This window comes from Uloborus diversus, chromosome 3 (genome assembly GCF_026930045.1).
Source record: "Uloborus diversus isolate 005 chromosome 3, Udiv.v.3.1, whole genome shotgun sequence".
Classification (NCBI taxonomy): Eukaryota; Metazoa; Arthropoda; class Arachnida; order Araneae; family Uloboridae; genus Uloborus; species Uloborus diversus.
Genome location: NC_072733.1, coordinates 67,110,546 through 67,124,573, shown reverse-complemented (window position 1 = coordinate 67,124,573; position 14,028 = coordinate 67,110,546). Strand labels below are relative to the sequence as shown.

The 14,028-nt window shown below is 35.0% G+C and overlaps 2 protein-coding genes across 2 annotated transcripts in view; both read left to right on the top strand.

The window, feature by feature from the left end:
• Positions 1-1,343: 1,343 nt before the first annotated feature.
• LOC129218778 (uncharacterized) lies at positions 1,344-5,231 on the top strand. The gene has a single exon (XM_054853102.1). It carries the CDS (start codon positions 1,344-1,346, stop codon positions 5,229-5,231), a length of 3,888 nt encoding a protein of 1,295 aa, XP_054709077.1.
• A 58-nt stretch (positions 5,232-5,289) lies between these two features.
• Positions 5,290-14,028, top strand: part of LOC129218777 (sodium/hydrogen exchanger 3-like) — an 80,488-nt gene continuing 71,749 nt past the window's right edge. Inside the window, exons 1-4 of the mRNA XM_054853101.1 lie at positions 5,290-6,412; positions 8,837-9,294; positions 10,563-10,819; positions 12,916-13,133. Of these exons, the coding sequence (XP_054709076.1) occupies positions 5,290-6,412; positions 8,837-9,294; positions 10,563-10,819; positions 12,916-13,133 (2,056 nt within the window). The remainder of the gene's footprint in view (positions 6,413-8,836; positions 9,295-10,562; positions 10,820-12,915; positions 13,134-14,028) is intronic.

The window sequence follows — 14,028 nt, the reverse complement described above, 5'->3', positions numbered from 1 at the left end:
ACTGGTTGCAAAATGAATTGGTCGGTTTTTTTTCCAATCAAATTCCAATTGTATTCATGTGATATGTCAATTTTATGCCAGGCAAAAGCCAGTAAAATCAAAAATGTGTATTGATTAAATAATTGACTACAATAAAAGTGCTGATGCAACCCGTGCGAGACACCAGGTGAAACACCTTGGTACAAAATAAAAGTTCACCGTAAAATCTCGTTTTGTTAATACAGATGTAACATTGAAACCTATTTAATAATGTAGGAAAAGGCTGAATTAATTTGAGGGGAAACTGACAACAATTGATCAGTATTTAAAAAGAAAAAATAGAACAAAGGAAAAAAATGTACCACAAAAGAGGGAGGGGTATTATACTGCCCAAGGTGCTGAGCTGTTCTCCCCTACTCTCTCATCAAGACAAAAAACATTTACAATTTAACCTGAAGTCTCAAGTCATTCAGAGTGTCAGAGCAAACGTACAGCAAGTTGGAGATTCAAAAGCGGGGAGGGGGGAGGGGGAGGAGAAGTCCTCTTATGCTAAAGAAGATATAAGTTGGGCAATCCCGTGCATATCAGTGAAAAACTCAAAATTGATTCTCTTATTGCATACGAAGAATAGTTTTCAACGCAGCAGAAATAAAGTTCTGAGTAAGAACTCGTGCTTGTTGGAGGTGTTTTCAGATTTCACTTTTCTAATACCTTGAGTAAATTGAAAATTCAAGTTTAATTGTTGAAATTGTTTGCCTTGTTAAGAACTATTTTCCTTCCTATTTTTAAAACTGTGTACGTGCAGCCTGAATATAAGATTATTAATTTTAAGAACATATAATAGGACTTGTTGCTTTGATTATATTTACTGACTCTGGTGAAAACAGATTTAGAGTTGATTCAAGAGCGAGGCAGTGAGCTGTGCCGACCAACCTGTCTTTTTAACGAGAAAAACCCCCGCTCTCTTTGCCACAAAAGCTAAATCTAGAGAAGAGTGGCGGAGTGAGTCGCACATTATTTATTTTTTTTAGCTTAATTCCCAGTAAAAGTTTTAAGAAAACGTGTTGTTCAGTGTTTGTATCTTTATCGCCCTGGCGAGGTTATTTTCTTTGAACTATTCACGCCAACATATGGCAAACCTTTTTTTTTGTTACGATAAGAAAATCGCCTTTTGAAAACCTGTCTTGTCTGTCTATAGCAATAAAACGCATACAGTCCACTCGCTTGAAGATTTTTATTTCGACTAAGTACCGCACATTTTGGTCCTAAGCGACCCGGATACGATAAATTTGAATTAGTTATAAAATTCAAGTTAACTCGCAAATATACAATTAAGTTAAATTACGAAATCGCTATAAATTGCAATGGCGGACATCACCTCGTTAAACCGCAAGCGCGGTAACATTAAAGGGCAAATCACCAAGATTTCTATTGCCCTCGCTGAAAGAAAAGACGAGATGGACATTTTCGAGTTAGAAGCTCTTTTTGAGACAGTGCTGAACATACATCAAAAATTTGATACGCTAAAAGATGACTTCTACAAAATCATCACCGAAAAGCAATTTGAGGAATGTGAAGACTTATTGTCTCAAGTGGACGAAGATATTCAAAACTTGGAGGTAAGCTTGAAATCATCTATTAACAAACTGAAGTTACAGCATTACAGTGACTCTGTACTAAAACAAAGTATTGATACTTCTACACAAGAAATTAATTCGATGAATGTTGATCAGCCAAAAAAGGCTTCAATGAAACTTCCGAAAATTCCTCTTCCAACTTTTAGCGGAAAATTTGAGGAATGGAACTTGTTCAAAACTCAATTCAATAGCCTAATAAATGAAAATCCCGAACTTTCTGAAAGTGAAAAGCTTCATTACTTACGCGGTTCATTAAAGGGAGAAGCAAAAATTCTAGAAACGACTGACGATAGTTTTTCTTCACTCTTTAAAGCTTTAGAACAAAGATACGAAAACAAAAGAATAATTGTCGACTGTCACATTAACAACATTCTTAATATTCAACCAATTAAACACGAATCTGCTAAAGATCTTCGTATCATTTTGGATAATGTTAAGAAAAACCTAAGATCGCTAAAACTCTTGGATTTCGGAAGAGACAAATTATCTAATGCAATTTTATTGAATGTTGTTCTAGGAAAATTAGACCGCGAAACAAGAAAGCAATATGAACTAACTCTTAAAGATAATGAAGTTCCAGATTTTGATGCATTGCTGGAATTCTTAGAAAGAAGATGTCAAATCTTAAATAGTATTAGTGCGAATATTTCATGTAAATCCAAATCCTTTATTGTTAAATCTAATAACATTTCGAAAATATGTGTCGCGTTTAAAACTCAAACACATCAATTGTATCACTGTGATAAATTTAAAGCAATGAAATTATCCGAAAGGATAGATCTAGTTAAAAAGCATCGGCTTTGTTTCAACTGTTTAAGCGATCGTCATTTAGTCTCCCAATGTAATTCGAAAAGTTCTTGCTTCGTTTGTAAGAAAAAATTGAATCATCATACTTTACTTCATAAATACGTAAACTGCATTAACAGCAGACAAAATAACGCAGATTGCGGTGGTTCGACGGGAACGACTCAGATTCAATCGCAAGGACTAAGCCAACAACAGAACATAAGCAATTCTGAATTTGACTCGCAAATGTCAGAAAATACTCGCGTCTCTTTCTTTACTAATGGAAACGAGAAAACTGTTTTGATAAATACAGTAATAGTTTATGTTAGAGATTCTACTGGCATAAGAAGGGGCTTACGCGCAATTTTGGATTGTGCAAGTGAAAGTTCATTCATCTCTGTTAGGGCAGCGGAAGCTTTGGGTTTGAAACGGGAAAGAATAAATATTCCGATAAGTGGATTAAATGATTCAGCGCTAAATATTAAGAAGAAGATATCAGCTCACTTGTCTAATAAAAAGGATGATTCGCATTGGGAAATCGACTTATTAATTATTCCAAAAATCACAGATTTCACGCCTTCTAAGAAAATTAATATTGCTCATTTAAACATTCCAAACGATATATGCTTAGCAGATCCAGCGTTTTATATTCCACAAAAAGTAGATATTCTTTTGGGTGCAGAATTATTCTTCGCATTTTTAAAGGCAGATAAAAGAAAGCTGAAAGATAACTTGTATTTACAATCGAGTTATTTTGGTTATCTTGTTTCGGGTAGCATTTCAGACAGTAGCTCTAATCATTCCGCAAAACACTGTTTTTTGTCAAAAAATTTGGAAACTCTCAATATTACTCTAACTAAGTTCTGGGAAATCGAAGAAGTCGAAAATCATTGGCCCTGTAGTGATGATGAATTAAACTACTGCAATGAACACTTCGCAAAAACGCATTTCAGGAATTCGGATGGTAGATACGTAGTTCAAATGCCATTCAAACCAGAATGTTCTGAAATCATGCTAGGAAATTCTAAACAAACGGCATCTAGAAGGTTAGATCAACTATGGAAACGATTAGAACGGGATCCGGCTATGAAAGCGCGGTATACAGAATTTCTTAACGAATACAAAACTTTGAATCACATGAAAGAAATAAAAGAAGATAAGGGAACAGATGTCGGGTACTATCTCCCTCATCACGGTATTTTTCGACCAGATAGCAAAACTACCAAATTGCGCGTAGTTTTCAACGCAAGTGCGAAAACAACCAGCGGACATTCTTTGAATGATTTATTGAGTAAAGGAGGGGTAATTCAGGAAGATCTCTTTTCAATTCTAATTAGATTTAGAAAGTATATTTACGCATTTACCACTGACATTAAACAAATGTTCAGGATGATTGAAGTAGATTCTTCTCAAACTAAGCTACAAAAAATATTATGGAAAGAGAGTGAATTTGCACCAACTAAGATTTACCAGTTACAAACCGTCACGTATGGGACTGCATCTGCTCCATACTTAGCAACGAAGGTTTTACAGCAACTTGCATTGGACGAGGGAAAGAACTTTCCTTTGGCATCCAGAGCCGTTCTTCAAGATTTCTACATGGATGACTGCCTTTCTGGTAGTTCCAACTTGAAGGAGTTTTTGAATCTTCAGTCAGAATTGACGCAACTTCTCCAAAAGGGCGGCATGAATTTACACAAGTGGTGCAGCAACGAAGGTTCTACGACCGAACTTCAGGAATTTCCTCTGGACAGAAATTCTGAAGAAATTGTAGTAAAAACGCTAGGAATGCTTTGGAATAGCTCAAGTGATTCATTTATGTACAAGGTTAGCAACAATCCAAATCGCAATTTTACCAAACGAGATGTACTTTCGGAAATCGCACGCATCTACGATCTACTTGGACTTTTAGGCCCTGTCATCTCCAAGGCAAAAATATTTATGCAACAATTATGGCTACTTAAATTAGACTGGAATGAAACGCTCCCTCCAGAAATTGCGGAGCAATGGTACAACTTCGTCAAAACATTCCCTGAGTTACAATCTATCCAAGTGCCTAGATGTATTTTAAAATCCGACACCAAGTCTGTTATACTTCAAGGTTTTTCAGATGCATCTTCAAAGGCTTATGGAGCAGTTATATATGTGAAAACTGTTTCTCAAACCAACGAAATAAAGAAGCAACTTCTGTGCAGTAAATCACGAGTTTCCCCGACCAAATTCATGAGTATACCTCGTCTTGAGCTTTCTGCATGTTTGCTTCTATCCAAACTTACGCAAAAAGTCTTAGCCGCTATTAAATTGCATATAGACTCTGTGGAACTGTATTCAGACTCTACTATTGCGCTAGCATGGATTAATACCTCTTCGAGTCTACTCAAAACCTTTGTAAGCAACCGGGTATCGCAAATCCAGCAAATGACAAAGAACTTCCAATGGTCACACGTTTTATCGGAGGATAATCCAGCCGACAAGATTTCACGTGGGATGGATGTCCAATCTCTTGCTACTTGTGAACTGTGGTGGAGTGGTCCGAATCTTGTCAAGCAGAACTTAACTGATCCGCAGACTTTGAAAAATTCCAGTGACTTGGCAAATCAACTCTACACCGAGGAGCTTAAACCTGTTTCCCAAGTGACATTAACTTCTAGTAGTGACTCTAACTTCTTTGACAGATTATTAGATATCACTAACAACTTTCAAAAATTAATTAGGGTTCTAGCATTTATTTTTAGGTTTAGCAGAAACTGCAAGTCTCCTGTGAAACAAACAGGTCCGCTCACGCATGAAGAATGTGTAAATGCCGAAAACCATCTCTTAAGGGGTTAATTTACAGGTAAGGTATTTTTCACCTGAGATATCGGCACTGGAAAAGGGAACTTCAGTTATGCCTACAAGCAAGTTAAAATTTCTCAATCCTTTTATAGACCAGGAAGGATTAATAAGAGTAGGGGGCAGACTTTCGCATTCAGATGTGAATTTTAACCAAAAGCATCCTATTATTTTGCCAGCGGGAAACAAACTTACAAAACTCATATTCCAGTACTATCACAAGAGGGATTTACATGTAGGACCCCAAGCTCTATTAAACACGATTCGCTTAAAATATTGGCCTCTTGGTGGTAGAAGTGCCGCGAGAAAGGTAGTTCATGAGTGTATTGAATGCTTCAAAACCAAATCCATTATGGCAACCCAGATTATGGGGGATCTACCTACGGAAAGAGTAACCGCTAGTCCTGCATTTTTAAATGTTGGAATCGATTTATGTGGGCCTTTTGAGATCAAATATAAGGGTCAAAGAAAGGGTATTTTTCAGAAAATCTATGTTATATTTGTATGTATGACAACTAAGGCTGTTCACATAGATTTTGTTTCAGATTTAACCTCAGAAGCGCTAATAGCGACCTTGAAAAGATTCTTTGCACGGCGCGGTAAAAGCTCTATAATTTTTAGCGATAATGCTACTAATTTTACTGGGGCTTCCGCCGAACTCAAACGCTTACACAAATTAATGTTGAGTAGTGAAGACATTTCTAACTTCTTAGTATCAGAAGGTATCACGTGGAAATTTCTACCTCCCAGAGCACCCAACTTTGATGGCCTTTGGGAGGCGGGAGTGAAGGCTTTCAAATATCACTTGAAGAGAGGGGTTGGTTCTACAAAGTTAACGCTAGAGGAATTCATAACAGTAATTACCCAAATTGAGGGCATTCTCAATTCAAGGCCACTCTCTCCTTTATCTACTGATACTGACGATCTCCAAGTATTAACACCAGGACATTTCTTAATAGGAAAACCGATCAATTCTCTTCCGGAACCTAACTTTCTTGATAAAAGGGATAATCTGCTAAATAGGTGGCAGAAAACGCAAAAAATTGTCCAAACTATTTGGAAATATTGGCAAAATAGCTATTTGAGCCATTTACAACAGCGATCTAAATGGCTGTTTAAAAGGCAAAATTTAATTCCAGGCATGTTAGTCTTATTAAAGGACATTCAACTTCCCATATGTAATTGGACAATGGGTCGAATTATTAAGGTAATTCCAGGTCCCGACGGAAACGTAAGAGTTGCCGAAATACGTACGGCCAAAGGCATTTTTAAAAGACCAATATCAAAAATTAGTGTTTTGCCACTTGCAGATAATCAAATTTCATCCTGTTAACTAAATCAGTTTATTGTAATTTTCATATTTGTTCTCTTTTCTAAAATGTTCTATTATCTATTGTGTTTAAAAAGTGTTTTATGTCTTGTGTAATTTCTTGAAAATTTGAAATAATGTTATATTTCAACGCCGGGCGGGATGTTCAGTGTTTGTATCTTTATCGCCCTGGCGAGGTTATTTTCTTTGAACTATTCACGCCAACATATGGCAAACCTTTTTTTTTGTTACGATAAGAAAATCGCCTTTTGAAAACCTGTCTTGTCTGTCTATAGCAATAAAACGCATACAGTCCACTCGCTTGAAGATTTTTATTTCGACTAAGTACCGCACACGTGTGAAAGAAAACTTAATTCACCGTAAAAATATCCCAAAGAACAAAAAGAAAAAATAAAGTAAACAAAGAAATAAACAATTAAACAAGTAAACACAAAATGCAGTATTTTGAGGACGAGGAAATATTGTCGATCGTTTCAAGGAATAGTCGGTTTCGAGAAAAACTTTTTTTGTTCGAAATATCTCGGCTACTACACTTCATTCTCACATCACAATTTTTGAGTTGAACGCTTTCTCGTTCAGTTTTAAGTAGACCAAATATACTTAACATTAGCGACTACAGTGAATTTTGAGGCGAATTTTTGCTGAAAACAAAACTCATAACAAAGATCAACTACAAAAGATTTTATTTATTTGGCTGTTTTAAAGGTGGTGCTGCTTGCATAGTTACATTTTTTTTTTTTTTTTTGTTTGAACATTGACTCATACAGGAGGAATTTAAAACTTATCGAACGCGGTAATCACGAATGTTTTTTTTTTTTTTTTTTTTGAATTGTATTTAAGTTAAGAATTTTATTTAAAAAAGATGTATAAATAATGACTTTTATTTAATGAATTATTTAAAAAAAAGCTTCTTTGGTTAATTGCTTTTGTTTTACCAGTTATTTAAATAGCAATGATAAATTATAATATTTCAATTTTAAGTTGAATAATTTAGTTCATTATACATTTTTAAGTCATTATTACTGTGAGTGTACTAAATAAAAGCAGATTCCCGTTTTAGTAAAAATATTTGGCTATAAAATTACAACTGAAAGGTTTTTCGTTATTCTAATAGCTAGAGGAGCTTTGGGGAAAAGGGAACAGCTGCATTTATGCCGAAATAAAATGTAGAAAACAATGTGTGGAGTAACTATAAATTCTTGCTTTATTCTTATCTGCACGTCTACTGCACAAGCTTAAATTATTTTTTCATATTTTATCTCGGTATAAACGCAGCTGTCCCATTCCTCCCGCAACTCTCCCTTACCTGTAAGAAGCAAAGTTTTTTGATCATAAAAATGTAAGTAAATTTTCCACTGAACTTAATTTCCATAACCTGACATGACACAAAGTCATACTTCACTTACTTAAGGAAAATGAGAAAAAATCTTTTAGGTTAAGGAAATAAAAACTAAAAACACTCTACTTTCTTTTATTTCTATGCAAAATAACAATCGTATAAAAATCATTAAAAGAAGCATTTCCAGCTGTTCTTGTACTTTTTTTTTAATTTAAAACGGCTGACCTTCAATCTTTTCCCATTACCACATGTTTCCTTAGAATACAAGAATCGGAAATACGCATCAAAGTGTTGGAAAAACAGAATACTATTGATCTGTAGATGAAAGCTGGTAACCGAAAAATACAATGAAGTTCTCTTTCAGTGTTTGACCTGATGAATCTTATTGGGTATGAAAGGCGATTCTTCATCTGCAGATCGATACTTTTACATTATGGGCAATCGTAAATGAGTCGTTATACTTGACGTATAGCATCTGTAGGAGGTACACGAAGAAAGTTCATAACTTCAGAAAAGTTTCGCTTTTTTTTTTTTTCCTGCAATATAATGTCAAGTACTATTTGAAGCCATATTCATTCATCAAAGTTGCTTCATAAGCATCTGAAGATTTTTTTACTACTTCGGACGGCTGGGATAAAACATAAACTTTTGCTCTATAGATATGGATACAAAATTTCTAAGCTAATCATAACATCATAACTATTCATAAAGTCGTTAAAATTGCAGCATTTCTCACATGACAGTAAAAACATTTTAACTAGTATATGTATTTTTTTTTTAATGGAGAACTTGTCACACGGGAGAACAATTCTCACATGACAGTAAAAACATTTTAAATAGTATGTGTGCTACTTTCGTTACGTCTCTATTATTTTAAAATTCAAATAAAATGATAAACATAATCTTGATTTCTTTTTCTTTCTTTTTTTTCAGCCTTCCATATAAACCCCTCGTTGGCCAACTTCTGCCCCGAGAGCTGCATGCTTGTTGTAGTAGGTGTCATTGTAGGACTTGTCTTGTACGTGTGTAATGTGTCTGTTGGTACGCTCACTCCTAATGTATTTTTCCTTTTTATGCTGCCACCAATCGTGTTTGAAGCTGGATATTTTATGCCAAATAGACTTTTTTTTGATAATCTTGTTACAATACTTATATTTGCTTTCATCGGTACTATATGGAACGCCATAAGCATCGGGCTTTCCTTATGGGGAGTAGGCTTGACTGGACTATTTGGCTATCAACTCAGTCTTATGGAAATGATGCTTTTTAGCTCCATAGTATCCGCTGTGGATCCAGTTGCAGTCCTTGCTGTCTTTGAAGAAGTACATGTCAATGAAGTGCTCTACATTATTGTGTTTGGAGAATCTCTGCTGAATGATGCAGTCACTGTGGTAAGTGCATTTTTCGTATAGTGCATACAATGATGTTCCCTTCAACTGGTATGTACGAATTATTTCGTTTACCAATTTTCCAAAAGTAAAAACCATCAAACCATCACCATTTGCGCGATGGATTGCCAGTGATAGGGTCAAAAAACCCGTTTTGGAAAATTTTCGGATGGAGATTTTTGGCGAAATTTAATGACCTTAGTTTTCATGTGGCGATAGTTTTTGGTTTTAATGAAATTGGTTGCAGGTAGTGGTGTTTCCATAGTGTATACTCCATATACGATGTATACTCTCAAACATCTTTTAGACACATAGCGTATACCCTCAAGCTTCAAAAATTTTCATATTATGACATATTATGTATATGATCGCATACACATATTATGCATAACTAATTACTGCGAGTATACCCTCATAAAAATTGATGGGAGCAACACTGGTTGCAGGAATAATACGTAAGTACTCATTAACTATTTAAATACTGAAGTTATCTATCAAATATCTTGTTTGGGCTATTTTAGGGCTTCAAAATTGATTCTGCGAAACTTGAAGAAATTGAACCATTTATCAGTTTTGAGAAAAATGTGGAAAAGTTCACAAAAGCAAAAATGTGACATCACTTTAGAAGTGACAATGTACAGAACAATTTGTTGAGTAATATCAGAAATTACACCTGTAGTTCCATGGTCGAGCAGGGTAAGTGGCTGTACTAGAAGTCTTCCAAATAATTAATTGCACATTTTGTATAAAGATATTAATGTACTCCAGTTCGGACAGGGAGTAACAAATGCTTAGGAGTCGCAAAATTTTAACACCAGGTATTAGTTGAATAAAATTACGAAACTAAATCATATTCTAAGCTTCACTAGCTTATAATGACGTCGAGTATAATTAGTTTTGCATATTAATACCGAAATTTTACAATATCCTATTAGGGTTACTATTACTACTATTTCTTGCCCTGAAACATTGGTGAAGTTCACCTACCATGTGTACTGGTTATCTACAAACTTTTAATTTTGGCACTCTCATCCTTTTGCTCTTCACTGCCTCATATAAGCTTTAAGCTTTATATTTGACGAAATACCCATCCAAATTGTTCCTCTGGATAAGTAAGTTCGCTTATGTTGCTATGCATATATGCCCTTTTCCTTAGAAGGAAAAAAAAAAAGATTTATCAATACGCGCCACAAATCAATCGGGAAAGGAAAATATAACTATTGTAATTCTGTTGACACAATAAAGGTTCTTTATCAATTAATATTTTCCAGGTGCTTTATCATATGTTTGAAGCATACACGGAAATGGGACCTAGAAACATCATTGCCATTGATTATATTGCTGGCGTTGCTTCATTCTTCGTCGTTTCTCTTGGTGGTACTGCGATAGGAGTTGTGTTTGGGTTTTGCAGTGCATTTCTGTCAAGATTTACTTCACACGTTCCTGTGATTGAACCTATGTTTCCAATCGTCATTGGCTATTTGGCACACTTAACCGCAGAAATATTTCATTTATCTGGCATCTTATCGTAAGTAAACAAAGTCTGACTTTCTTTCTTTTTTTTTTTTTTTTTGAGCAATCACGAATTGTTCTCATTTGACTGTTTTTGGCGTTACGCTGATTTTATTTTCCCACCTGCACCCTCTGCAGCATCACCGTCCACCGGCCGCCTCACGATGCTGCTCCTCTTGCGAAAACCGTTTCCAGGTTGCGTCCATATCCCACACACACACGCATACATACACACACCTACACACACACACCTACACATACACACTACTACACACACACATATACACACTCATGCCTGCACACAGACACAAACACAGATGCCTACATACACACGCACACACGTGAACGCCTACACACACACACACAAACGCCTACACGCACACGCGCGTACACGCACAGCACTGCATACACAACACTCACACACACACGCACCCACACACATGCGCTTACACAAACACACACGCGCATACATACACACACACGCTCGTGATTGCGAAAAACATAATTTGAATTCAAGATGCCAAAAATTAAAATTAATATATATATATATATATATATATATATATATATATATATATATATATATATATATATATATATATATATATATATATATATATATATATATTATCTTTGATACATTAACAGGAACAATTGAAAAATAGCTATGAGTTGGTAAAATTTAGCTCAAAATGCATTAAATATACAATTAGCTTTGGCATCGAATTATTAGACTGCGATAGGTCACAAAATCGTTTATTTTTCAGCGTATCTTTTCATTATAACCCAAGAAGTGCTAACTGATGTAGAATTAGCATTAAAAAGACATTGAAGAAACAAAGGGATGTAAGTGAGCTTTTTTAAAGTTTTGAATAAAACGCGCTTTAAGTTTAGATCCAAAGTAGATTTTCATAGATTTTTTTTTTCTAAATCATGATATGTAGCAGCACTTACTTCGGACACTAATGCAGTTGTCCCAATGTAGATGACTTGTTCTCCTACTATTTGTTTTGTTTATCTCTTCTTTTTTTTTTTGGATTTTAATTTTGCCACTTACATCCATTTGCTTTTCACTGGCTCATTAAAGAATACGTTTTTGCCCACTCACGATTTGTCTTAATTAAGACCACTCTATTAGGGGAGCTTTCGGCAGTTCGGATTCAAAAGTGGACGCGTGATAAAAACAGTATGTGTATGAAAGGTCGCTGAAAAAATCCGAGCCAAAACTTCAGATGTGTTGCTTATAGTTGATGATTGATCTTTTCAGTGTAAAAGAAGAGAAGATTTAATGTTTTACTTTAAGTCACTATATTAGGGGCGCTGACTCATCCGACATTTTGGTTCAAAAGTTTATGCGTTAGTATGCGTGCGAAAACCGCGTGAAAAAAAACTGGTGTCTAAACTTCATATGTGTTGCTTGGTTGATATTTTACTATTTCAGTTTATGAAAGGTAACTTTCTAATGAATTCATGATTCATTATCTAGAAGATAGTTTTATGCGATTACTAATAAAAGAGTATTTACAAAATGGCGCGTAGCTTAAGAGTGTGTGGAGCGTAAGATTTTTGAAAGAAATTTGGTACTGATTAAAGGACAGAAGGAGGGAATGCTAGGTAATTAAATGTCTTTATTGATAGCAAAGCTTCTTGAAAGCTTTCAAAAATGTTTTTAAAAAATCATAAAATTACTAGTTTCAGTATTTAGTTAAAAAGTATTCTAATGTAGAAATGCTAATTTGGGACAAAATGTTCGATCTAAATGTAGAGATTAATTTGGGGCGGAAGGAGTATTACGTTTCCAAACTTTCATACTTCCAGTTCAAGAACAGAATGCTAGGAAATTAAAAGTTGTTGGTTGATAGCTAAGCTTCCTGAAATCTCTGAAAAATGTTTTTAAAAAAATCTTAAACTCATTAGTTTCAATATTTATTTAAAAAGTATTCAAGCGTAGCAACTAATTTGGGACAAAATGTTCGATTTGAATGTAGAGACCAATTTGGGGCGAAAGGAGTTTACGTTTTAAAACTTTCATATTTCTACTTTATGACAGTTATTTCTTTTTTTTAGTTTAGAAAATTATACAATAGCAATAATATCATGATGCTTTTTTAGCTTGGTAGCCTGCGGTATGACCATGAAGAATTATGTCGAAGAAAACATATCATATAAAAGCCAAGTAACTGTTCACTACGTGTCAAAAATGTTGGCATCTGCATCCGAAACTATCATCTTTGTTGTTTTGGGAGTTTCTACTGTGAATGACAATCATGAGTGGAACACGTGGTTTGTCGTATTTACTATATTCTTCTGCTCTGTTTATCGCTCTCTTGGTAAGTGTTATAAAATCAAATAAAACTTATATTTACCCGTATATTATCTGACAAAAAAGCGCTTAATTAATAAATTAGCTATCAGATGACTAAGTTGATGTTATTTTTCGCAATCCAGACAGAAAGAGAAAGTTTTTTAAGCTACTAGTCTTATAACGAGGTACAAGTCAGTAACTACAGAGAGAGTAAATGCTATGTTATGACACATAAGTAGCTAAATTTCTTAAGCAGTCGATATTTAAATTTTTAACCGCAGTGAACAATTTAATATCACTTAACAGTCCTTTACTCCCATGACTAAGTTTAACTAAACGTATAGGTTTATATCCATTGAGTTGTTTTTAATGAATTTGATTAGCGGCATATTCACCGGTAGTAGGTAAAAAATGAGAGTTCAACGCCAGGAGGCGCAATGCGCAATATTGCGCCTCCCACTCCCCCTCTGACCTTGGGGTTGCGCCTGAATCTTGAAGAAGATGACGGGGTTTTCCCGAGATTTCGCTCTTCCTCGCTTCCGCTCGACTACGTTTTCGCCCTTCCTCGTTTTCGCTCGGCTACATTTTCGCTCGAGTTTTTGCTCTTCCTCGTTTTTGCTCGCGTTTTTACCGTGAAAGGTTACAGGGATATTTTTAGACTTTGTCGTTTTTACCGTGAAAAGTTTTTGGACTTAGAATATTTTTCCGTAACCTTATACGATGGTTTTCGAGTGGCAACCTGTTTAGGGTATGACAAAACGTCACAATTGTTGTCATAAGAATGTGTGATACTTTTTGTCATGCCATCCTCATGAAGTTGTACAGAGCTATTTCCAGTGGTTTTTTTTTTTTTTTTCAAACATACTGGACTTTGTCGTTTTTTTTTTTTTTACCGTGAAAGATTTTCCCTACGTTTCTGA